Raw genomic sequence first — 23,750 nt, forward strand, 5'->3', positions numbered from 1 at the left:
ATTAAGTCTTCACCATAAAGGAAGGCAATTTACAGTAGAAAAAGTCAATGGAGCCTTACCTTTACATGACAATAGATGTTGACAGATGCTATGATTTTAAGTGCATTCACTGCAAACGTTTATGGTGCATAGCAGAAGTATGCAGCCCAGACCAAGCTGCTACTTCTTTAATTCTCAAGAAAAAGACATTCCACTTGAGAATAGCTTTAGAATAAACTATATTCAATACCAAGAGATCAAAATCTTGCCACACAAATTGTTCTGGTACAGGAAGAAGTATTTGGAAAACATTGTTTCTTTCTTTCCCTAGATACCAAAAATAGGACAAAGAATGCTTTTGAGTGTCAAAAGAGTGTCATTTCCTTAAAGGTAAGAGTCAGTGTTTTGCCTGACATTCAGAGGATGAAAAGTGTCTCTTAAAGAGCTGTGGATTGATTAAGGCAGACCAACAGAATTACTGGTTCATTTAAAAACTGATGTTACTCTAAGAAAGTCTGACAGTTACAAACTAAAATCATTCTCAAGCTTCTAATGAAAATACACAGAGGCTATCAATACAACCCTCCTAGCTAAATACTATATTCACAAAAATTATACATTATTTTAATAAAGGAACTTTAAAAGGAATTGAAAATACCAATTTAAAACTAGAACAATATATAAAGCTTGGTATAGAATAACTTCTCCATAGGGAGGATGACCTCAAGAGAAAACATGCAAATGGAAAATCACTCAATTCCCTGAAGAGGCCTTAAAGCTGTCAAAATTACTAATAAATTGACCCACAAGGAGCTTCTCCTAGAAAAAGCTGAAATGGAAACAGCCAAGCACACACAGCATTGTATTTGTTGAAGCTAGTCCTCTTTGCTTGAAAACGGTGAACAAAAAAGCTGTATTGCAACAGTAATCTTTAAAAGAATGGAAAGGCTTTCCATACCTCAAAAATACTCTGCACTAAACTCATGCTGTTGAAAATTTCTTTCTATAGTAAAAAAGGAAAGTACTCTGAATACGCAGAAGGATAAAAACAATATTCTAGCCCCCGGAAAAGGAAAGAAAGATTGTACTTGATTTGACTTGTTTGCTATGATGTAACAGAATGCAACTTTCACTAATGACCATTTTAAATGGGCAACCTCTTGTTTTAATTACCTAATTTAGAATCTCCTAAAAGGTTGCAGCATTATTTTGTTTCAACTTTTGTTGAAGATAACTACTTCCCTTTGAAGTCAAAGGAGGTACATTTTATCTGGTCTTTTACCTAGTTAGCAACTTTTTTTTTGCCTGTCTGGTAGTCGGACAGGTTTCAACATGCTGCATCTTCAAGCCCAGAGGCTTTCCATAGGAGAAGAAAAGAAGATAACATTTTGGGCTTCATGCTCCAAAGTCTGGAACACCTGTGATTCTCACTGACCTTAGTGCAGGTCAGAGGGACAGTGAGATTTTTGATGCCCTAGGCAGACTGCGAGGGAGGGAGCAGGGAGGCATGGAGCAAAGTCTTACCTGCTGCAACCTAGGCTCCCTGCATACCAGTTGCACTGACCCTGCAGTGCAGACTCTCTGGGGACCACCAGATTGGCACTTTCACTTAACTGTTACCCAGGGCTAGTGCCCTGGTCACCCCTCCCTTAGATGCAGTGCTTGTGTGGGTGCTTAGAAACACAAAAGTTTCACAGGTATTTTATTCAGAAAGCGATTTTCATTTAGATTCTTTGCCCACTTCCAATGACAGTGAAAACCAGAACATTGGTAAGACATCGCTACAGGTAAACAAATGATTTATGGATGTTTTATAACTTTGCCCAAAGTAAAGACCACCCAAACCCTGTTTCAATTTTCACCAATAAACACTCCTTTCCCTCCCATTCCTTGCTGATATTTGAAGAAGAAGCACAGAACTTGCTACCATAGAATTGGTACCTAACTAGCAGCTTTTCATGACATGATCTTTAAAAATTAAGCTATTTGTCTGGCAAAAGATGAAAGGGATTATCTTCTTTCTTCCAAAGGAAACTAATGGCTTATTAAAGAATCACAAACACCTTTATATCCATGTAAAATTGGTACAATGTTCCAAAAAACATACCAAATTCATATGAAAACAGAAGATTTATTTAAAGTATCACTCCAGAGGTCTAAAAAAGAGGAAGTCTGAAAAAGAAGGAACTTTACAGGAAGATTCTCTTTCTTTGTTTCTAAAATGGGATGCAGAACGGTCTGATGAGAAACTGAGGTGCTAACCTCTTTCCTTGAAAGGAGTGGAATCATTTTGCCATCTGGAGATAAAACTATAATCCCATCTGGTAAAAACTTACCTTCTTTTCCAGCTTCAAGATTGGTGAAGAGAGGTTGTGTGATGAATGTGCACACTTACATTCAAACAGATGTGTGCCCACTTGTACAAACTATCTGAGAAACAGGCAGAAAGTATCTCTGCAGGCTGTTAAATAAAGCTATTTTTAAGTGCAATAATTTTCCAAGTTAATAATGTCATTAACATGAAAAACAAGTTATAGTATCAAAAAGTCACAGCTTATACAGACCAGTTTACTGGAAACTGTCTTTTTTGCCACAGTAGCTAACAGATGTTGAAAGGCTGTGAATTGATTGAGATGCTTGGTAATGATAACTTTGAAGAAACATCACACTTTTAAAACTCAGACTGATTACAGAAAAGGTGTTTTATCAACTGCTCCCCTTTATGAATAAATATGAAACTACCAGGAAAATGTTTAAACAGGTGTAATCACAACTGCATATGAAAATTGGGTTGGAGGGCTGTAAGGAATCTTAACACAGGAAAGAATGAAAGCAATGTAAAACTGTGATCACAACCGATTATGCATGTATCATGCAAAACAGGAATGTTGTCATAGCAGCTATAAAAATGTCAGTGAAAACTGAACTACTATTACCCAAGTTGTAAATGAAATGAAAAATGCAAAAGGAAAATGTGAATGAATATATTAAAGGAATTGCCATTTACTGGTAGATAAACAAGCAAAATAAAATACATTTTCATGAAATGGAGTTATTTGTATGAACAAATATGCATAGATAAACATTGCATGGGATGACAACTACACTGTATGTCTGGGTAACAAAGTTATTAATATTTCAGACAACAAATTTTACAGGAGTCAAAAAGGAAGGGAGGGTTCATATATAAATTTATGGAGCCAGTTTTAAAATAGGAAACCAACTACACAGGGGATTTGACTAGGGTCCAGTACACTTTGCCTGATAAAATCAAAAGGAGGTTTTCCATTGACTACAAAAGTAATAGGACCTGGCCTTCAATAAAACTACACATTTAATTGTTCAGTCACCAAAACTGGACATATAGAGCAGTACCTGCAAAACCTATGTATATGTACCCTGCCCATCACAGTGTCATTTAACTGCCTGCATAAATTATTAACATTAGAAGATAATTACTGTAAATCACAAACCAGGGGTTTTAAATTGGATACAATTATATTTAGATTTATAAATGTAACACGCTTTGCATTGTAAGGTCCCACTCCTGCAGTGAACTCTATGCAGACAGAATCCTGCAAGTGCATACAGCTTTACTGATGTGAGCAGGATTCCATACAGATCCAGGGTTTTACACATGGCAATAGAGGTTTAAATTTGCATAGTAAACATACTGGGCTTTTCTTCCTCAAGCAGGTCTTATATAGAAGACAGCTTTCATAAAATGGGATTCCAGTACCCTTTTTAGTTAAAAAAAAAATCTGCAAACAATTAGACATGGAAAGAAAATATTACTTTAACAAATAGGCTGTTGCACTTTCCATTGTGAATTAAAAGAGCAGCTACTTGAAATAGGCTTTAAAAACATGAAAGTTTTATATATATGAGTTCTTAATGCGTCCATAATTAATTCACACATTCAACTGTTGAGTCCAGAAATATGTTCTTGTTGATAATTTGCATTTAATGCTTTAAAAACAATCTGGCACATTTTTATTTGCCTTAAGGCCCAAAAACTATTTACCAAGATAATAGTTCACAATGTCATCATCTCTGCTGCCACATATACTTCTTAGCTAATATGCATGCTAAGGGTTTCCTTAAAGAATCAGAATTTTGTCACTGGACACATTGTGAGCAGATTACCTAAATGGGGAAGAATTTCTTTACAAAGCAGAACCTTTTAAAATTCTGGAAATGTAAGTAAAGGAAAATTCAAGTAATATGTTTTAACAAAGAGTGTGCATGGAAAACCACACACTTTACAATGATCAGTGCCTTCCCTTCAGCACACATTAGCTAGTACTATTTAGTAGGGGTGTGCGAAGCTGGCAGTATTCTATTTGGATTTGGCCCAATTTGGGGGACAGCTATTCAATTCACTGATTCAAATCACTGTCCTGATTTGATTCAGCTGAATCTGAATCTGAAGATTCAATGCTGATTTGGAGAATCAGTGATTTGGCCATAGACACAGCTTTATATGTTTTTTCTACACACCTCAAGGTACCAGGTGTGACTCATAAAGACTGAGATGGTCGGGTGCATGGAGCATCCCACGGGGGGGGGGCGGTCCACGTGCTCAGTGGTGGACCCAGAAGTGGACTGGAACTACTTCCAGTCCTCTTCTGGGTCTGCCACCAAGTGCGTGTGGAGGACCCCCTTCTCGGCAATTGGCCATGGGGGGACCCCAGGTTCTTCTCCAGACCCAGGAGGCACCAGTCACTGAACCGGGGGGCAGGTCCCCCACGCGCTCCACAGCGGATTTGGAAGTGCACCGGAAGTATTTCTAGTCCACTTCCGGTCCACCACTGAGTGCAGAGAGGGCCCCCTCCCCACCCCCCCAACCATTCCTGTGGCATGCTCCATCCACCCCACCATGTTAGCGTTTACGAGCTATGCCTGGTACTGTGGTACATAGAAAAAAAACCATATAAAGTTGTATCTATAGCCGAATAGTCAAATCTCTCCGAATCTCTCCAAATTGAATTGGAGGCTTCCGATTCAATTCAGAGAGATTAATGGGTCTCCTGATTCGATTTGGATTCAGAGACTTGGTCGCCATATTGGGCTGAGTCTTCTCCAAATCAAATTAGTGACCAAAGCTTCACACAGCCCTACTATTTAGTATAAAACAAAGAATATTTAATTAAAAGTCCAATCCGGAGATGTCTTACCCATCCTCAAATCATAAGTTGATGAGATTTGAGAGCTCACAGTACTTTTCAGAGTCAAGTCCTAACTGTCCAAATACCTTTCTAACCTAAAGGGAGATTCCAAGGCCAATAATTTCAGCTTTATAAATGCTGCAGATCTGCAGCTACATCCATTTAATATTAACAAAGAATATATTCATTCAGATACTGGAGTGATGGACAACATTACAAAATCCCAAGATTTAAACACATATAGCACATGGGTAAGACAATTATGTTATTAGCTGTATCTAGGAAAACCACGATCTGCTAAATAAAATGAAAGATCAAGCTGTTAGCCAGAATATTAAATAAGGAGTTTCGTGCTCCAGGAGGTGGTTAGATACAAAATTTTGATTACGTTACTTATGTTTCACTTTTGACAGCACTCTTTCAAATCCTTTCCCCACCCTATTGATGTTATCTCAGTGATATATTTATCTCACAATTAATAACTTCTTCAAGTGAAGACAGTTTTCTGAGCTGCTTTTTCTATTTATTATCCTATTTCTTTGGGTTTGGTCTCTGAAGTTCATTGAATTATTTGTTCTTATTTCTGATAACTATATAGGCATCTTATTGTATATGTAAAGGTTATTCAAATGTTTCAGATCCTGTTACCTGAATTCAATAACACTATTAGAACACACTTCAGTTCACCACATCATATGTACAAAAAGAAATGGTAGGAACACTCAACTGTGAAGTGGCTGACATGGATAGCATGTACAGGGAGAGGCTTTGAAGCCCACATACTGACCCAGTAGACTCTGGAAGATGATACTGGAGTTTTCATAAATTCATTCCAGTGTTAGTGCATGTCTGCCAGGAGACTGTCTCACAGAGAAGGGTGGAGACAGTTAGTTATTTTTTTCTTGAAAGCACTGGGGAAAAAATTCTTGAACATTAAATGGAAAAGACCCCTGATCTAAATCAAACAGAAAGAAGTTCGAAGTTCTGCTACATCCATTCCTGTGGTATAAATTGATTAGAGCTTTAATCTAGTTCTTTTATGTCACTAAAATATCCTGATAGGTCTGTATATTCATGAGGATGCATTGAAAAAGATGGCAATGGTGCCCACTGCATTGAAAAAGTAGGCAATGGTGCCCACTGCATTGGCTGAACACACTTCATCACAAAGTAGCAAAAAACAAATGAATGAATACACTGGGAGAAACCCACAGAGGTGCTGAGCACTACAGTTGTTTGACACTTCTCCAAGTGTGTCCTCCTGTAAGTATGGTATGTTTGAAATGCTTATATTAATTTATAAGACAAAATGAAGTGACATTTAAAACTACTTAAATAGAACATACCATAGAACTCCAGGAGGTGGAATATTTTGTCATGAACATGAGGCAAGGATTTATGAGAGGCCAAATTATTGATTATTCAAGTGCCCCATTGCTCCCTCAACCACAGGAGAAAGATCTATTAAGAGGCTTTTGTGATTTCTGCTGCTGACATGGCTGTTCACTTCCTCCCCCCCATAGAGCCAGCAGCTGAGCATGCCCATCCTCCCAGGCATCTAGCAGAGACTGAACATCACAGGCAATGGTCGGTGGGGGATAAGGGGGAAACACTTTAAACATTGTCAGGTCAGCACAATAGGAGGTAAGCAGTACAGAGGCAGCAAGAACTACTGAAAGTTTTTGATATACTCCTGGGTGGACTCCCCAATGCCTGCACATGTTTCAAAGAGGGATCCCCTTCCTTGTCAATGAAAACATTTCAAAGGATCCCCAATCAGTGGAGTGTTTCAAAGACCTTCTGTTCTCTAAAAATTCCACCCCAAAAGCCTGGCTGAAAACACTGCTAAACAGATTCCTTCTGAGTAACCATGACTAAAGAGGCCTCTTTTGCTACTAAAAGCTTTCCTACAGGCCCCAGTTAAAATAAAACAAACCACTCACCTTCTACCTCCTCCAGGGTCGCATCTAGTCTGTTCAATCTCTAGGGTCTCTGTATAGGACCCAATATACTTCTATGTTTGTCTACAAAAGATGAAGTGCTAGAGTGTAGAATAGTAATTTTTCAAAACTGTGTAGGAGTAGCATTGAAAATTCCCTGCATACTACTCGGAAATATCTTCCCCAGTGCATTACAAGAAGGGCCTCTAACTCCAGACTGTACAGCCAAAAGGTTGAGGAGAGACGTGCAGCCAAGTCAACTGGATGCAGTATTTGGCACTGTTTAAAACTAGGATGTAAAACATAATAACATAATTCTTTAATCATTCTATAGATGCAGATATTTCAGAGATGTCATGTCTCAAAGTAAGAATCACACTGTTGACAGCTGTTTGCAAAAGAACACGTCTGCTTCGCTGCTTGTAGGAAGCCATTTTTCATGCACTTATTTGGCGTGTGCTCGGGTGCAAAAGGAAAGAAAATTAGTGTCGCTGAAAGGTGTTGGACTGACAAATCTGATGATTAAGCCATTGACCAGATGCAGTGAAGTGAGCAGCAGTACAAGCTTCCCTGACATACTGCTGCACTAGTATGCCTCAGTCCTGACTATTAGCTAACTCTCAACACTGATTTAAAGTCCTCAAACTAGACTAAACAATCATGCTGGTGGTTTTTGCCATATGGATTTGGGTCCCCTAGGATTTCCAGAAAATCTCCAACATGCTTCTTGTAGGCTTCTGAACAGCTTTCAGACACAAGCTATTTTCTGACACTGCCAATTTGGATCAGTGCTGAAGAAATGAAATTCTCACATGCATTACTTATAAGAAAGTAAGGCATTCTTACTCATGAAGAGAAATATGCCTACTTCATCTGTGGCATCTAGAAGTAACCAAAATTAATTGCAATAGTATGGCTACTTGGCTTTGGGTTTTAGGGTTTAGAAGCAGATCAGAAGAGCAGCTACTTCAATACACAATTGGCACTGAAAACCAGGAGTTATTGGCGAATGACCTGCAATTCCTCATCTTAAATATCATTCAGCAAAATGCAAAATGCCAGGGGGGAACTCACTGACAGAACACTTCCTAAGGCAGCCATGCCTCCTCAGGAAGATAGGGTCAGACTCCCATGGGGTTGTTCAGAGTCTATAGGTCAAGAGAAGAAGCTTGATTTCCCGGAGTTGCCCTTCTGATGTCCCAAAAACCTCATGTAAAGAAAGTTAAGAAATGTCATTTCTCCAAGTCCATGATTTTCTCAAGGATGTGATCCATTCAGGTAAAATGAAATCACGTCTTGGCATGATCTAGCGCTTGTCACAGGATAAATCCACTATCCATAATGGAGCCATCATTCACCTATTATTCTCTACAGGTTTCTGAATTTTGTATTGTAACCTACATATATTTAAAACTCTGGGGAACTAACACTTGCAATTCTCACAAAAGGAGACACCACATTTTTCTGAGTTCTCAGTAGTCTTCTACTACAACCATGGTTCCCAATGTTTCTGGTACAGGATTTGCCACTTTATCATATATATTATCTAGTATAACTGCAAACAGCGAGTACCTAGTGATTCAATAATTAATATATGAAGATTGTGTATGTATGTACACATACATCTTTAAAGGAAGTGACTTACTTCCAAAGGAACAAAATAATTTGTGTCTGTGATCAAACAAGATATTAATATCAAAATCTCACAAACTACTTAGAGATCACTGATTACCCAGCTCTGTTTCACAGCTTAAGTTAAAGGCTCATAACAACTTGCCTAGAGATACTTCTCTCTTTCAAGTTTCTTAATAGGGCTGGGGAAACTTTAAAATAACTATGGTTCAATTAACAAGGATCTCACCCTCCAAGCCTGCAAACAAGAGATTATATTAACCCCTGCTAAAAAAGCAAATATTTTTAGATATCTTCATCTAAACCTACTTGACACTGACTTGAAACACCTGCTTAGCATTACTATGGAAATCATTTGATTGACTGTATGTTCTTCATTTATAGAGACTTTTTAAAATCTTTGTATCAGTCTATAATTCTCCCTTTGATATTTGTGCATACATCAGTTTAAAGATAATAAAAGTATTATGCAGCTATATATAAGAGAACAGTTTCCTAAATGTAAAAATGTTCCAGGATAACCATTAAACTAAGAAGATCCATGTTTTTCAGAGATAAATGCTGCATATGAACATATGAGACATGTGGAGTGCACTGTAGGGCCCTTAAAGGATCTTATACAACATACACTTAGAATGACATGTGTAAGAAATTCCTCTGTGGTCTATGCATCAAAATAAACTGACCTCAGGGGCCATCACATCTATTTATAACATCTGTACAGATAGGAAAAATAGTTCCTTGCATTTGTGAGAAAAGCAATCATACAGCTGCAACAGAAATACAACCCTTCAGATTACAGTAACACTTTACTGCAGATTGTTATGCTAGAACTGCGCTAGAAAGCAGCAAGGCATTGCTTTTTAAAACATCTGAACATCTGAAAAGCTGAACTTTCTAAAGTCCAGAACAGCTTGAAAAAAGGAAAGCACTGAAATAACTTTTTAAGCATTTTGTTTTGACAATGTGCCTCAGGAATTCACTACATATAGCTGGGAAAATGTGAGCAGTTAAATCTATTCAATGTCATGACATGCAAAATTGAATCATAATTGCTCCTAAGTGGTTGACAACTGGCAAGTACTTTTTACACAGATTGAGGGAAATTTATTCTATAAAATGGAAGACATTGTCAAAAGTTTGATTTTAATATAAGTGAAAATGGTACAAGAGGATTCAAAAGGGTGGGAAAAAGCTCAGCTATAACACTTCTGTAACCACACATTTAAAAAGCTTTGAAGTGAAGAGTCATTACATCTAGATAATTTGCCTTGAATGTTAAAAAAAATGTAACAGCATGAATATTAACAATCAATTAAAATAGTGAATTTCAAAGAGTAACAAGAAACAAGTAGCCCATGAGTAGCCTGGTTTAAATAATTTCTTACCAATCATATGGTTAGCGACATGGATTTGTATCTCTCTTTCATTCTCAAAGGTCATCTGGCACTTGATGCACTGATAGGTCTTTTTCTGTTTAATAACCAAAAAGAGATTAGAGAAAACTGTACTGTAGCATAAAGCAAATGTAATTATGAAAACTGATGGTTATGTGCTTAAAATTTCTCCTTCTTACTCCCTCTTAGCTTCTTTATCCCAAACGAGGTACCAAACTTGGATAAAGCAAGCTGTAATTAATATCTGACTTGCAGCAGGCTTTAATCTCAGGGCCAAAATATCAAATGGCAGTCTAAATGAGGGTTTCAATGTGAAGTACATAACATTCTCCCACATAATCAAGTTATTCATAAAAGTTTAAGCACTGTTGTAGATATACCTGTGCAGGTAAAGGAAATCTGTCTGCTTTCAGAAAAAAAGTTCAACTTTGTAAAGAAAAAATATTACCATACTCCAGTAAAACTCAAAATGCAATGGGAACACCAATTACACCTTGAGATAATGAAGGACAAAGAAAAAAAACCATTTTGTACAGAAATCTTGGAAATCCATTATTACCATGAGAAATGGCTTCCATACGTAGTCTGTTGCGCATTTTCTGCATCACAATGTCATATTAATGAGGCTTAGCTGCAGAAACCAGGAGATAGTGTGAAGAAGCAATTACATGAGCCATTTATTCAAACAAGGAAAATGGGGCTCATTCTCAGACTGACAGTGGTGTATACTCCGGTAGTTCAAGAGAGAGGAATCCAAGGAATAAGTTACAGATATTAAAATGCATGTGACATTAGAATTCCAAGTTAAATGGAAATAAAATGTCAATGCTAAAATTTTGGTATAGCTGCAGAAATTACATAAAACATGAATTCAGGACTGTATGCCTAATATGGAGGGTCAATCACTGCAAATGAACACACAAACTAGAAGAGCAGCGCTCAACCTGTGGCCCCAAATTGACTGGATCTAGCCTACTGCATAGGTGGGGATCAGCAGCAAACAGGTTGGCTCAGCATAATCACTTTCCCGGCCTTCACCACACCAGTGATCCCCTCTGTACACCTCTCTGTTCTATCACCTTCTTCCTTCTGTACCCCCAATTCTCTCTCCCCTTCTCTGACATTGGCAGACAACTCCCCTCCCACTCATTCACTCACTCTCTCGCTCCCCGCTTCCCTACTGGAAGGGAGTAGTGGCCAGTGACGCACCCAGGTCATAAGCTCCCACCCAGCATGCCACTCTAAAAGGTTGAGGTTCACTGAGCTAGAGGGATAATTCATGTGCAGTCTAATAATTCAAAATCTTCACTGCATAAAGTTTATTGGGAGGTAACAATCCTGGCAGTCATCTTTTGTCACACTATCCCACGAACACTCCAGCTCTACAGCTGTAGTGCATGGCCCCAGAATGAGTTAAGCCATAGTCAAAAAGACCATATTTTCAGCTAGCAGCTGCATGATTGGGGATGCAAGTCATCAGGAGTGATAAACCCAAGGCAAGAATCCCACTTTCTAGTTCATTAAAGCAATTAATTTTCTGTTTTAAATGTTTACATTTACACTGTTTTTTGTTGAATCCCTCTCATCAAGCCCATGTGTAGATTCAAGTTTCTGATGCATCAATAATAAGTTTAAGCTTGCTACCTTGCCCCCAGAATATGAGAACCAACGTTTTTGAATACTGGCCCAGGACAGAAAGACCAGTTGTTACTAATAACATCTTTGCTATTTCACATTTTATCAACAGCAACAGGTTGGAGATGGAGATTAACAAACACAGTATGGTATTATTTTATGTAGTTTGTATATGTGTTTGTATACCCACTTGTATACAAACCACTATGTTTGGTTAAAATGTGGACCAGGACAGAAAATATGATTATGGCAAAAAGGCAACATGCCATCAGCTGTAAACTAATATAGCCAGCCAATAGGGAAATAGTTTGGATTGGTTATAGACCATCAGCTGGCTCAAGAAGGTATTCCCAAGGACCCCTCTCTGTAAATAAAATATGAGGCTGATGTCTGAAGCACTGCTTTCTAGGAGTCCATCTCAGCACACAAGCACACGTGCACAGATACAGACATGCATGCTCACACATTCATATATACACACTGGTGAAAAACTTAGCAAAAATCACAGCTCACTTTCAAAAGGGGAAACCTTCCTAAACTCTGAAGCTATCTAAATCTTTTATTGGTTTAGACTTACTGGGCATGTCTACACAAGACATTTACTGCCAAGCTGACTAATTAGCTCCTCATTAAAGTCTCAGTGCCTATACATGCAGCCCTGTTAGGCCACAGTAACTAATAAACGCTGCCATAGGATAGTACTTGTGTTTATTTGTAACAGTGTTATTTAGTGCACCCTAGCACATGTGTAGACACTGATATGGCTGGCGGGGGTACTTCAGTGCAGGGGCTGCCTGCTGGCTAATCCCGCATTGGAGCACCTTCATGCCCCAGCCAGCCCCTCTGTAGCACACTGAGCCAGGTAAGAGCAGCCTCGGGCTAGAAGGCTGACCCCCTGAGGCTCCTGCCATCTGGCGCTACTCCAACTTGGTTCAATGTGCTGTGGTCCTGGGCACATATGTAAACGTGACACATGGGAGCAATAAAGTCTGGCACAAACTGCATTAGAGTTTATTGCATCACACTTATATCACATGTAGACGTGCCCACTGCTACCTAAAAACTTTCCCCAATGAATTCACTAATTAATGAGGACTGTGTTTCAGCTCAACTCTCTATCCAAACCTTTAAAAATATATTAACACTGACAGTTGCACTCTTTGGGCATGTTTACATGTGCATTTAGGCATGTCTAAATTTAATGCACATTAAGGTGATTTAGGCTCACATCTACACGTGGACATGTTAAAGCTCATTAGCGCCATGTGCGCAGACTGACGTGGGACTAATGTTAGTCCCAAGTCAATCCATACACAGTGTTAATGCACCTTAATGTGTCTACAGATGCATTAATGCACTCTAGCTGTTTGGTTTTGCAGGTATCAAATTTAGACACAAATGGCCTAAAATTGCCATTTTTAAGGCACATTAAAGGTGTGCACATGTTGACACATGCCTTTAATGTGGTGCTTTAAAATCAGGCTAAAGCGCCTTAAATTGGTATGTGTAGACATGCCTTTTGACATTCTTCTCGTGAATTTTAGGGCTTCTGAAAGCTGGATACCAACAAACCCAGAACTCATCATTTATCCACAGAACAGACACTGCACAGTTAGTGCACACATACAATGTCACCCTATCAACATGCAACAATCCCAATTTGGAGAGATTACCCCTTGGATCAAGAGATTTCAAATTCCATGTCAGGTCCTTCCTTTGCTTCAACTGACAAATACATCGGTGTGCAAACAGTACAACTGTGGTAGTCAAGTTTGTCACGTAGTACTCTGCATGAATTAAAATAAACCAGAAACTAGCTTTGCGTAAGCCACCCAAGACGCATATTTTCATAATCACCTAAACCTATGCTAGAGTATTTTAAAGTAAATTACCAATTCCCTTTAAAAATACTTTTGTTTATGTCAGTATGGATCTTTTAAACACAAATAGAAATAGGTTACTCAGAACATCAACATGGACCTATCACTACTATTCTTGTGGGAAATGGATTCCACGATCTTTCTGTTTGTTTCTTCTGATTTCTCTTTTGACATTTGAAAAGTTTTGAACTCAGCAATTAGAAGTGGTGACAAACAACTGAAAAACTCTACTTGAAGAAAGTTGCAGTCTGAAGAGCTGTTGAAAGGTAGCTAACATAACTTTGAGATGACATAAGAGACAAGGTAAGTAAGGTATTTAATTCCAATTTTGGCATGGAATAACATCAATACTATAATATTGGTGGAGAGAGATGATAGGGCCCTGGTTTATTTTCAGAAATGGCTATTGTTCCCATGCAATTTCCAGGCAACTACCTGAAAATAGTATCCTACTTTTTCACAAGAAGTGAAAACACTTCTCCATTCAATTCACAAGGTAAGATAGACAGAAAAACTGAAGAAAGGAAATTGATCTCAAAGGATCTGGGCAAGAGAGAGAGCTGGGTGATGAAGCAGAAAACAGGTTTAATTCACCCGACTTTCTGGGTCCCCTCATTTATCCCTCAGCACAACTAACTTGAGTGGGTTAAATAAAGCAATGTGACTTAAGATGGCAACTGAACTGGTATCTTGACTGCTTGAATTGCTAGTGTTGATGTTAATAACTGCCAATCATTGTAATTACAGTTTTAGAATAATGATTAATCTGTGCTATAAAGAAATCAAGCTGAATCTGAAAAGTTATTTTCTACAGTATTAAAATATACACTCAAACATTATCTGCCTCAAAACTAAACCAGCCAGGCATGCCCCTCTGGCTGGAAACATTAGACCCAGTTGTTTTTCCAGCAAATGTGTCTGAAGAGCCTACCAATGCATATTCAAAAATGGAGCCATCTCAGCTAAACTGTGACTTGATATACATATTTTAATGGAAAATGGATGTATTAATTCTAATATATCCATGATTGAACAAAAAGAGCTAAAATGAGCATGTGCAGCAATCTGCAAGACCTCAGAATAGACTCTAGTACAGTAAAGCCTACTATTCTTGGGCATATCCAAGAGCAGGAAATTCCTAGAAGAGAAAACGTAAGACTTAACTGCCTCTGAAATTCTTCCAACAGAACTATAAAAACCATAAAACTAAGTCATATGTTAGAGAGTAGTAACATCCCACCATTCTTTAGTCCCCTTGGTGTTGTTGCAAATAAAACCTGCTCAATATGCCTTGAAAATAATTAATATGGGTTCTCTGAAGTAGGTATGTCCTTGTTCAGGAAGCAAACCTTTATACCATTTAGGATTTGGATATAGACAAAATATGTCTATGTGATATTTTATTTATAGATTGTAAGGGCTGGAAGGGACCTCGGAAGATCATCCGGTACAGCCCCCTGAACCAAGCAGGAAAGACAACTGGGGTCAGGTGACCCCAGCAAGGTGATTGTACAGTTTTCTCTTGAAGATTTCCAGGGTAGGCGATTGCACCACCTTTGGAGGGAGCTTTTTCTACAGTCTGGGTACCCTAGTTGTAAAAGTAGTTTTTCCTAACCATCTTCCAGGAGTTTGTGATCGTTACTCCTGGTTTTCCCCCAAGGGTGCCCTGGTGAACAGTTGTTCACCAAGCCCTTGATGCAGCGGTAAACTGCTACCAAGTCCCCTCTCAGTCTTTGCTTTTTCAGACTGAAGAGTCCCACCATCTTTTCCACCAATTTAGGTATCACCAATATTGGTGCTTTAAAATAACTGAGAAAGATAGATGATTTGATTGCTGATGTTTTAAATATTAAGGGTAGTTGACAAGCAGGAAGAAAACCCACTGTTAGCTTGTAAGGCATATATGTTTTCTCCTGTTTGTTTTGGGATGGTAGAAAACAACAGCCTCAAAGTTGCTGTGTAGATATAAATTCCTTATCCAGGTGTCTCCAACAGCCTAAAAAAAAACCTATCACCAGAAGCATCCAAATTGACTACAGGAAAAGAATTATTCATATTCCCCTTTAGAGGGGGAGAATGTCCTAATGCAGCTTTAAATGCATATAAAGAAATGTTACAAATGGTCCCTTTCTCTTGCTGTACTCTTTGGCCCCCACATCTGGTCATCAGCTATTAATATATCTATGTTTTTACTCTATACTTCATTGCCCTTGTGTTTGCCTCAATTCTCAAGTTTTCCAATATATCCTAAAGGCACCCATCTTTACTCGTATCATTTGAATAGTGAAACTATTCAAAAGGTGGGATGCTTTTGGCATTTACAGAACCCTATACATTCTGTACTTACTTCTTCCTTCCTGTATAAGGGATAGCATCACATTCTTTTGCTTACTGAAATGTGTGCTATTTTTTAATTTAATTTCAGTGTGCTCTCTGTTTATTTTTCTAATCCTGAATTCTTTTTCTCTGTGTTAAAAAGAAAAATCAATAGTTTTAAAAAAAGGAGAGTGGTCAAGAATTATAGAGCAATAACCTGTTTGGACAGCTGCAGACTGCTTAGCTTGTGGTATATACTTAAAAATGATATTTTACCATTGTACAGCATATCAAAAGACGGCTACAAGAGAGAGACTTTGTTGTACCCGCCTAACCTGGTTATCTTTGAAAAAAGTAAAGTTAAACTTGTATTCTTAAAATAATAGGGGAAATTAGTCTTTTCTAAAAATAATATAATTCTTTGAAGAACCTTATGCTTCAAAAACATATTTACAGATCAAAATGGCATTACCTTGAGAAACCCCATTTAATTCCCAGAGTGAAATGCCAGTAGTTACTTGTCAGAAGATATTAATATTCAAGTATGGTAGATCTAATTAAAGGTAAATTATGAATTACGCCAAATTACAATGTCTCTGCTCCTAGGGTACATACCATAAAGGTATCAGACACTGGTGTACATGCAGGCCAAAGACACCTGGTCCAGGTGCTATTTGGTGTTCATACAAATGCTGATTTTTCATTATTTTATACAAAGGAACTAAAATCTGCCCTCATGGGATGAAATTCAAAGCATTTACCTTGTTGAAGAACTTAAACTCTCCCCTGAGAGAACAGGTATGGAAGCTCTCACTGAAAAGAGAGAGTTAAAGCAAGAAATTAGAGCAGAAGATGGCAACATATTCCACTCCTGAGAGATGACGGGAAAGAATAGATAATATTTTAGGCTGTGCACACAGCCATATGAAATAGGAATTAGTCCTACATAAAAGAATGTTTAAGAGAATTTAGAAGGAGATAAAGAGCAAAGAAGCAGAAGGAAGACTGTGACCTAGTCAGAGTTTCAGTTGAACTCTCAAGAGGCATCACACTGAAGGGACGAATATTTTCATTCCTTATTTTATTCCTCTGCAGAATTAGATGTATATTACAGCACAGCTAATCACATGTTCACTGGACCCAGAGGGAAAAATATCCAGTTGTTTCATTTAAAAGCAAACAAAACCAAACAAAATTTTAATTGAAATTGTTCTTTGAATCTGGAACACGAATGCAAGCTGTAGTTTATTGACAATGTAGATTGTAACAGCTCTAACAGAGCCCAGTCCAATCAGAATTGCCACCACCTATTTGGGGTCCTCTCAAATTTACTGAATTTCTGACACAGTTTACTCTAGCAGCATCTTCTAGCCTATTATTGCCTACAACATCAAGACCTGTTCATGGGTACTTTAATTATCAGACTGACATAGGGTAGAGTCAATGGAAGGGATTTTCCAATAGGAGCTGGGTGTCTAACTCCCTCAGATACTTCTGAAAATTTCTCCCTATCATATTTAATTAAAATTCTCAGAGGGGTGTGATTAACATTTGTGTGACTGGTACTGGTCTCCTGAGAAGAGTTCCAAAATTCGCTTCTCATTCCATCTGTTCTTCACGGCTTAAGAAATAATTTGACCCAATCATGAACTGAAATTTTGACAAATAATTTGAAAAGACCATGAACTGGAGAGAAGATCAGTCTCATGAGAAGCAGGACAGCAGCCTGCTTATAGAGACTGAGGAAGAACACTTTTCTTTCAATTTTCCCACCTTCATGTTTTGCAGGAATTTTCTGATTAGAAAACTCCTTGTATTAAGAGAGGGGAAAGAAGCAGTTCCACTTAAAATAATGCTGCAAGTTAATCCATGTGCAATATAATCTGAGATATATATTTGAGTACTGGCATGGCCAAAACCTTACCCATAAAGACACCCTCTATTTTTAAAGTGTTTGTAAGAAACACTTCGATTTTCCATGTTTCACTCTTTCCTTCTCTCTCTCTCTCATACGTGCACGTGCACACACACGCAACCTCCCCTCACCACCCTGGGTCAGAAGAGGAAAGCTTCCAATATTCATTCTCTTAAGGACATAAAAGAAAACTTACCTTTTCATGCAGTGACTCTAATTAGGTGAAGCCAAGCATTGTTTTGAGGTGATTTCATTTTTTATTCTGAGCTCCCACTTCTCTCTGCTCACATCTGATCCCCAGATAAACACGTTCAATAAAGCAGATACTTATGCCACCAGGCTACACAAATGAAACAAGGCTCTTGGCAGCCTACCATCAAGCTCATTCCTCAGATGTGGTGAAAGAAAATATTTAGGATTCCTTTTTTCTAGATATTGAGAATATCTTTTCCCATGTAAACATTTCCAGTTGCTGCAGATCTACCCACACAGCAGCACCAGCATTCATACACAAACCAAAGCTGTGCCATCCAAATTTACCACGAGCATACCTCACCTCTCTACTGACAATTTCAAAGCAGTTCCATAATAAGAACCTTGATGCCCTGCCACAAAGACCTCAGAAGTCTGCAAGACTGGGTAATAGCAAAGTTCACTCTGTGAGGTACTAAAATTTTTACAGCACCAGTATTTTAATATTAAATTGAATAGATCATTTTCAATTACATGAAATGTCTATGTTCCATGAAATGAGAATTGATAATGTTTCAAGAATACTTACTCTGGGAACAGGGGATGTCTGGGTACCCTTCCTTTGGCCACTAGTCTCGGGTGTCAGATCTCGGTGATCTAGCTGAATATGGTTCTCTAAGTCTTCAGCACTTTCAAATTTGACACTACATTCTGGGCACCTGAGACTGCCACATGGTCTCTCGTTAACTTCCTGTGGGGTCAAGCCTGAAGACTGTCCATTGGTGCTCCTGGTCATGCATCCAGCACAGAGGCCATATGGCAGGCCATTAACATCCAATTTCACCAAATCCTGCTTGTTACGGAACTCTTTCAAGCACAAAGCACACTTGTAGAGTTTCTGCAAGGCCTGGCCGTTGGGAGATGAGGTTGCAGAGTTTCCTGCCAATTTCTGCATATGGAACGTTCCGTGAATTTTCAACTCAAGGGTAGAGGTGACTGTCTGCATACAGACAACACAGCGAAATCCAGTGAGGGAGTTTCTGAGATCTGGGTGCATCTGGCAGTGCTCAATAAATTCCTCCTCGCTCTGCAGTGGCATTTTGCAGATCCTGCATGTTCCTGTATCCAAACTTTTGCTGTGAGTGACTTTGTGTTCTGTCAGAGTCAGCAGTGATGGGAAACGCTCCCCGCAAATGGGGCACATGTAGTGCTTGGCTGGACCTCGGTGAGTCTGCATATGCTCTCTCAGACCATTCTCTGAAAAAAAGGTCCTTGAGCAGATGTTACATTTGTGGCTACCTTTGATGAATTCTGCCTTCTTTCTAGAACAATCATCCTCCCCAGGCCTGATATTATGATCTCTCAAACGATGGTTCTGCAAAAGAACTTCCATGGTGTAGGCAGCTCCACAGATATCACAACCATACATAGGCTCCGATGCATCTACATCATCCTCACTAGCTTCATGGCTATTGGATGTATCTGGATTCTTCATCAACATGTTCTGAATATCTGCAGCTTCCGTCTTCTTGTTCGTTGGTGTCATGCCATTAGCTGTACCATTCTCTGCACCAGCATCAAACACACAATGTTTCTCCCGCAAATGTTTTTCCAATAAGATGATGGCATGGAAAGCTTTGCTGCAGAACTTGCAGTTGTATTTTTTGCTGTGGGTTGTGATGTGGCATTGTAGTTCTACTTCTGTACTGAAGGTCTCACCACAAAAGATGCACTTGTGTGACTTTGCTGGATTACCCAAATGGCTGTGCTTCACATGGATCTGAAGGTCTACCTCCTTCCTAAAGTCCCAATTACAGGCTGTACAACGATACATCTTCTTTTCATTGCTATGCTTTACTGCCAGATGTACTTGGATAGATACCTTGGAATCAAAAACTTCTTGGCAAAGGGTGCAGTGATACAATACAAAAGTATGCATGTCCAGCAAATGCTTCTGCAAGTCATCCACTGAAGAAAACTGTTTGTCACAGCTCTCACATACATAATGGGTTGAAGTCGTCATGTAATGTACTGTGAGGTGCTGCAGGAGAGACTCTTGGGAATCAAAGTCTTCTTTACACTGAGGGCAAGACTGTTTCCTTAAAAGCAACTCCAAATGCAACTTTAAATGAGTTTGGAAACTTTCAAAATTAGAGAACTTTAGATCACACTGATTACATGGGTATTCTCCATTAGAAACTGAATTTATACTTGCAGAAAGCCGCTGCCTTTTAGGGGAAGAGACTTCAACATCAGAAGAAACTGGACTCTGCTCTGCTTTTGACTTCTTATTGTGTGCCAAAGGAATGTTCTTGTGGTTTTCTTTAATATGCTTTGTAAGCTTCAGGATGGAGCCAAAAATGGGGGAGTTTGTGCAATAAGGGCATGAGTAAACTTCCATAAAAGACTGTGTTGGCTGAATGACAGGGGAATCCAATTTTGAATTTCCTACATTGCAGTGAGTTTGCTGAATATGTTCAGTCAAGGTTGCTTCAGTTAGAAAGCCCATGGAGCACTGGTTACAGAAGAAGGCATTGTTACCATCTTGAGGGGTAGCATTTGGACCACAGTGAGTGATGCGGATATGTTCCTGAAGGCTATTAATATCCGCAAACATCTCAGGACAATAGTTACAGTGAAAGGCAGAAATGTTGCTAAACTGCATCATGGGATATGCATGGTTTTTGTGTACCTTTCTCACATGTTCATTCAAATTGTATAGAGTAGGCATGGAATCAAGGCAGATCTGGCACGTGTGGCTTTGTTGAGGTTTGTCAGCATGAATGGTCTTTAAATGTATCTCCAGGACAGCGAGGCTGTTGAAGTCACGCTTGGAACAGTAGGGACAGCTGTAAGTGACTTTAGACCAATTCTGGCCTTCCTCTCTCTCCACTGATCTGATCTTCTTTTGTCCTCTCAAAGGTTTTAGAGTTGAGTCTGGTGTAGATCCTCGTTCCGCCGATGCACTCGAATCAGGAGTTGCACTGCTCATGGATGCCACACTCCCCAAGACTGGATCAGGACTGATACTGTGGTTGCTGGAATCAGGTTGTCTGTGGCTATCCAAATGGCAATAGACTTCTTCCACTGAAGAAAACTGCTCTGGGCACATAGGGCACTTGTGTTTTTTGTTGGCATGAGCTTGGTGAATATGGGAAAGAAGTGAGTTTTCATCTGCAAATACTTCAGGGCAATGAATACACTGCAAATCTGCCTTCTCAGAAAGCTGTGGGTGGCGCATCATTACGTGCTTCTCCAAATCTTCAGTCTGACTGAATGTCTCTTCACAGTAATCACACATAAAATCATCCTTCTTCACCTCTTTCTCAGTCTTTGCCATATGTTCCTTGTTCTTTTTATGAGCTTGCATGTGACTCTGCAATGAGCTGGTGGAGGAAAACCCACGCTTACAGACAGTGCACTTGAACGGCTTGCTGGAACTGTGAGTTTTCAGATGAATTTTGAGGTGGTCGCTGCGAGAAAAGGCTGCCTCACATTCATGGCAATGATATTTTTTATCCCCTGTGTGAAGCTTTATGTGGCGATCCCTACTTCTCTTATGCTTAAAAAGCCGGCTACAATAGGTGCATTTGAAAGGTAGTTTGTCACTGTGGATCTGCTCATGCCTTTTAAGGTAGCTCAGGCGAATGAAGGACTTATCACAAAACTGACAGGGATATGGCAGGCCAGTCCCCCCTTCCTCCTCCCCGATGCCGAGATCACACCCATCTCCTATCATCTGAGTGGGTGATGCAACATCTTTGCTGGAGGGAGATGAAGCCACCCAGGAGAGTTGTGGGTCGTCATCACCATCTGTAATGGGAAAGCAGAAAGGAGATTAAAAACAATTCCCAGTGCATCTGTGAAATAAGGACAAAGCCTCTCAACAACACTATGGGCTGCTGCTACTACAGTATAAAAAAATTAACTGCTGAACAAAAAAAAGGAAAGATAAACGTCTCTTGAATTTTAAAGGATGTTAGAAAAAAAGGAAGAAAAGTACATATTGTAAATGCATTTCATGTATATGCCAACATAGAGTATTTATATAAAGCATTTTTCTTTAGCAGGTTTAACACTTGCTCACTGCACTGTAAAGCAATAAACAATGAATACAGAAAACAAAATACAGTGTGCAGCAAGGCAATACAAACATTACCAAGAGCTACAGCACTAAGTGATCAACTGTGATTTTGTAGGGTTTCTAAACGATATATCAAAATGATTATAAGCAATGTCTCCATTAAACAAAATCTTTTCACTTCTACTTCAAAACTGAAACATATTTAAAGGCTGCACAAAAAGCAGTTACAGTTAGAAAAAGCAAACAGAGTCCAATATCTATGTGAAGTTAAAAAGTGACAGGTTTGAGACAGCTCAGCCAAATCTAAGAAGAAATTTGAATTGTTATAGTATTCATTGGTTTAGGAAGGCAATGTTGTCCGATTATAGCAAAAAGACTAACAGTCTTCTTTGGAGATTTCAAATCATCCACTAGACAGCCAAATTCAAGAACAAAACAGCACAGGCTACTCCTTAATGATACTTCTTTTACCCTAAGTTGAAACTTGACAAAATATTTTATAAACCTGTTCTACCATAAAAAAAACCACAAAGTCATTTCCAACTGCAGAATGGTCATTTTAAAGAAATAATACAATTTTGTCATATTTCACCATCTCAACTGTTAGCAGAAACGAGAATAAAATAAATGCAGATATACTCATTCTACAGAGCCGGCTGAAAACATTGAATTAAGTGAATATGCTGCTAGTTGAATACCATACTGAACCATGAAAGAATCCTGGGGTAAGTCTAGCAAAAATGAGGGAAAGGAGGGAGACTCTGCCCATACATATGATCACAGATATACTATGTTTGGAAATTCAAAAAGGACCTATTTTGCCAAAGCTATTTAGCATTCTTAAACTTTTAATGATCCTGTTCTAGCTTAAAAAAAACCCCCAAACTAATAAAAAAAAAACCCTAACCGTGCAGGCAAACTGCCACACATTCACTTGTCTGCCAATTAAATAGTCACCAGTCCAATAAGAGCACATGTACAGTAGAGTAGCTTTCAAAGAGCTCACTTAATGAGGATATTGCTGGTTGAAGAACATAAGTTTTCTTTATCAGAAGGCTATCTCTTTACCCCAGAAAAACACAGATTTCTGTTACTCTATAAAAAAAAAAAAAAAAATCAATGAAAGAATACAAAAAAAAATCCTGTGCAAACCAACTCATCTAGCAAAAAAGGTCACATCTTTTCTAGAACAAATTTGTACCAGAAGATATCCTTCTCTTTTCATACAGTACTACTATTCCATCCTCATCTGATCATATCCAAATCAGCTACTCCAAAAATGACTGATGACACGAATACAGTATTTTAAGTTCATTACAGAAATGCCCTTATACCTTTCAGCAAGCAACCACAGTTTACAAACATTCAATGGACACATATTACGCAAAACTCTGTCCCAGTCTGAGCATTATAAAACATAGCATCTATTGATACACTTGTTTTTTCAACTTCTTGTACTGAACAAATAACACAACCCAATCTCTCTCCCTTTTCCCACCTCTCTCTCTCTGTCTCATGTGCTCTCTTTTTTGTTTGTATCAGTAATGAAATTTCACACTCAAGGTTTAAACCTACTCAGTTGTATGCTCCTGTGTGCCATATCATAGACTCA

At 38.7% G+C, this 23,750-nt stretch overlaps 1 protein-coding gene across 7 annotated transcripts in view; it reads right to left on the reverse strand.

Moving 5' to 3' along the window:
- ZNF423 (zinc finger protein 423) overlaps nt 1–23,750 on the reverse strand; it is a 316,969-nt gene that overhangs the window by 98,832 nt on the left and 194,387 nt on the right. For all 7 annotated transcript variants that reach the window (XM_090063764.1, XM_090063768.1, XM_090063765.1 and 4 more), the window contains 2 exons: nt 18,644–21,867; nt 10,108–10,192 (listed from right to left, as the gene is read on the reverse strand). In XM_090063764.1, coding sequence (XP_089919890.1) covers nt 10,108–10,192; nt 18,644–21,867 — 3,309 coding nt within the window. The remainder of the gene's footprint in view (nt 1–10,107; nt 10,193–18,643; nt 21,868–23,750) is intronic.

Source organism: Crocodylus siamensis, chromosome 9, assembly GCF_052110815.1.
Source record: "Crocodylus siamensis isolate JL-2025a chromosome 9, ASM5211081v1, whole genome shotgun sequence".
NCBI lineage: Eukaryota > Metazoa > Chordata > Crocodylia > Crocodylidae > Crocodylus > Crocodylus siamensis.